The sequence below is a fragment of the Poecilia reticulata genome, linkage group LG2 (genome assembly GCF_000633615.1).
Source record: "Poecilia reticulata strain Guanapo linkage group LG2, Guppy_female_1.0+MT, whole genome shotgun sequence".
In the NCBI taxonomy this organism is placed as follows: domain Eukaryota; kingdom Metazoa; phylum Chordata; class Actinopteri; order Cyprinodontiformes; family Poeciliidae; genus Poecilia; species Poecilia reticulata.
This window is the reverse complement of record NC_024332.1, coordinates 11,816,474-11,820,020: the sequence shown is the minus strand read 5'-3', so window position 1 is coordinate 11,820,020 and position 3,547 is coordinate 11,816,474. Positions and strand designations below refer to the sequence as shown.

The window sequence follows — 3,547 nt, the reverse complement described above, 5'->3', positions numbered from 1 at the left end:
GGATAAGCGGCAGAAAATGGATGGATGGATGGATGGATATATTAGAATCAAATGGAAATTGTGTGAATGAAAATGTTTCGTTAGTATTAGAAAATTGCTCAGGTTTATGGTGAATGGKGTTTTGGAAAATGATTGTGTTAACTTTTATACTTAGGATTGAATATAATATTTGATAGGTTTAAAAAAATAAATTATACTCCATTCTGTTCTGTTGATTTTATGTATTTTTGGTTTATGGCAGGACTAATCTTTTGAAGTGCTGAGTGCAGAAGAACAAAATTGGGTTTGTGGAGATAACCTTTCCTCGAACTAATTACAGAATTTAAGTTTGTTCCTGAGAATCTATGTGGGGATAAAAGCGGGTGAGATTCCAGATTTCACAGCTATCTGTGAAATACCTTTCTCTGTTTCTCTTTGCCCAGATAGCCGCAGGAGTTCAGGACAAGCTCTCTCCCTTTGTTAAACGAAGGGGCAAATGGCCTGTTATCTTGGCAGTAAATTGGGGGTGTTCTACGTTTCTCTGAATGTCCAAGATAGCTCCCAGCTGGTCAAGCAGAGGTACGCCTTATTTGAATATATTAAAGAGGATAAACATGCGTATACTATAAAGGTTTGTGTGCAGGAGTCACAGATTCAGACTGCTGCTTTATTTTCTTCTCCAGACAGTCTTTGCCTTTTTTCTATACTTTTTTCTATCCTCTTTGTCTCAGGTAATGTTCTGTGTTGTTCCTTGTTTGGATTATTATCATTAAATTAATAATTTTTCATTACATCCTGGGTCTACCTGCGTCCACTTCCTCACCGCAACTTACCACTTCATGACCGAAGGATCCGACCACTACCGATGAGGAAGTCCATACCATCATGGACGACAGGAAGAATCCCTGGTGGGGTACTCGTATGGCGATCTGTCCACCAGGAGTTGGACCACGACGCCACCACCGTAATGAGCCGCCGGAGGTCGCGGCCCCTGGGCATCGATGTTGCCGCCGCCCTGGGCCGCCAGAGTTTCCTGCGTTCGCTGCTGATGAGCCGCCCCCCACAGCTCAAATCCAAGGACATTTATAGCATTGAGTTTGAGGAGGATTTTCTTTTTTTTTCAACATGTTTCACGATGACCCGTTTATGTTAGAATTAGTTTATGATAGTTCATGAGCTCCACGAGGAATTTCTACAAAAGAGAAGATTCACCTCACCTGTTCCAGCTCCGTCACCCCCACCACTCACTCAACCTCCGCCAGTTCATTTCTTCTCCTGCCGCCAATGTCAGCCCGTCTCCAACCGCCGCCGTATGCCTGTCTTCTGTCGCCACAGTTCCCCTGGCTCTGGGAGTCCGGGTTAACAAAATAGCCCCTGATCGTCAAGCGGCACGGCTAGTGGTGTGGCCCGCTTCAGAGTTTCCTGCGTCCACTGCTGACGAGCAGCCGCCCGCTCCAGAGATTCCTGCGTCCACTGCTGACGAGCAGCCGCCCGCTCCAGAGATTCCTGCTTTCGCTGCTGACAAGCAGCCGCCCTCTCCAGAGATTCCTGCGTTCGCTGCTGGTGTGCAGCTCCCCGAGACTGCTAGTGCTCCTCCCGAGACTGCAAGTGCTCCTCCTGAGACTTCTAGTGCTCCTCCCGAGACTTCAGCCGGCCGTCCTGCCGGCCCGCCAGGACCAGCGGCACCTCCAGTGTCTGCTCCGTCCGAGCTCCCAGCGTCTGCAGCAGCCGGCGCTCCGCCCGGCCCTCCAGAGCCTGCAGCAGTCGGCGCTCCGCCCGGCCAACCGCGGCTCAAGCTCTCCCTCCTGCATCGCCGCCCACCGCGGCTCAAGCTCTGCCTCCTGCGTCGCCGCCCACCGCAGCACAAGCTCTTCCTCCTGCGTCGCCGCCCACCGCGGCTCAAGCTCCGCCTCCTGCGTCGCCGCCCACCGGACCTCCCACGAGAGGTCCACCTCCTGTGCCGTGGTCGGCCCCCGGAAGGTTTTTCTGTTTGAGTTCCTGTTTGGATTTAGTTTTGTTTCCTGGACTCTAGCCCTCCTGCCGTCGCCCCTCCACCCACCTTGTTGGGTTCGGTTTTTTTTGTTTGGGACTGTTTTCTGGACTTGTCAATCTATGTCGTCTGCTCCCGTGGATGCCTGTTTCCCCATACTGTTCTCTGTTGTTCCTCGTTTGGATTATTATCATTAAATTCATCATTTTTCATTACATCCTGTTGAGGAAAAATGACTATTTTTAGTGTTTAACACAGTTTAAACCTTTTAGAACAAACTGTGTCTAACTGCRTCCACTTCCTCACCACAACCTACCACTTCATGACAACATGGACTGAGCTGGTTTCRTCAGATCAGCCTGAATGTTTCTCATTAAAACAATTTCTTGTAATTTTAAGACATTGTTATAAAATTGCATCTTTATTCTGCTGTAACGATGACTGCATTCTTGCAATTAAAAATTCTTGTAGCCTGACCATAATGCTCCCTTTTACAACTCACAAAACAGATGATTGAAATAAAGGCGGTTTTTGAAAGTATTTTCTGTGATTTTATTATAGAAATTGAGGACAGGAGGAATTGATTAAAATCAAGTCTGGTATGAAAAAAATCTTGCAAGTCATATCATCCAGCCTTATTCAGTATATTAAATTATATGACTAACTACATATTACTTAATATTCACATTTCTTTGCTGGTATGGTATTAATATCTCATTCCTGATCAACATGCAAATACTTGATATAACGTAAACACAGAGAAGGGGGAAAAAAGGTTTGTGAAATGTAGATTTTATTGTAGGTACCAAACAGGATAGCGAAATGAACAGTGAATATACTTCCTAGCAGTTACTCATACATCAGACTTGTTTGTCTTTATTGGTGATGAAAACTTGTCACTCTGGAGGAGAGGAAAACTGGCTCAGCCCAGTCCAGGATGACTGCAGTGTCAGGGTAGCCCACAAAGTCTGCAGGTAGATTTTTGCGTATCTGGTCCTAATTTAACCAAGTACTGTAAATAAAAAGTTAGTCCACGTTGTGATGATACAACAGACCGTGGACTGATGAATGTCGTCAGCAGGTCCAGGTGCTTGGATCCAATGGAAAGGTAATCAGCACAGCGGCTCAATCATTGCTCAGAAACACATCACAAGGTGTTGTGATGCAAACCTGAAAAAAAAACTAATAAGTGTCCATATTTAGYTGCACAACGTAATCAAAACTAATAAATCCTCAGCTCTTTTTGAGAGTTTGCTTGAAAATAAATTGACAATATCTCAGGAAATTAAATGTTAAGTGAAATAGTTCTGGTATCACAAAGAAAATGCAAAAAATGTTTCAGAGGTGTAACAACACTGAAGTTACTGAGTAACACTGAACTGAAATATTTACTACTTGGAAAATGCATGTTAAAATCTGAATAYTCTTGAAATTGTGCAGCTGAAATTAATTTAAGGTACTAGCAGACAAAGCACAGTGTTCGCCTAATATCTGTACCAACAGTAATAAAAAAAAAATCGAGTCATTAGTTTATAAAAGTCGAGGCAAACCTAAATTTACCATTTCAAAAACAAAAAG

General features: G+C 44.6%; 1 protein-coding gene across 1 annotated transcript; it reads left to right on the top strand.

Annotated features, from left to right (window-relative positions):
* Positions 1–844: 844 nt before the first annotated feature.
* On the top strand, positions 845–1,973 carry LOC108166961 (putative protein FAM47C). The gene is made up of 2 exons (XM_017309014.1): positions 845–1,074; positions 1,181–1,973. The coding sequence occupies exons 1-2, from the start codon at positions 845–847 to the stop codon at positions 1,971–1,973; spliced, it is 1,023 nt and encodes a 340-aa protein (XP_017164503.1).
* Positions 1,974–3,547: the final 1,574 nt, after the last annotated feature.

Excerpts from the sequence above, each read along its gene's own strand:
- LOC108166961 (XM_017309014.1), top strand. The coding sequence starts at position 845 with ATGAGGAAGTCCATACCATCATGGACGACAGGAAGAATCCCTGGTGGG. Across the intron at positions 1,075-1,180 it reads AAGGACATTTATAGCATTGA|AGAAGATTCACCTCACCTGT; the intron begins GTTTGAGGAGGA and ends TTTCTACAAAAG.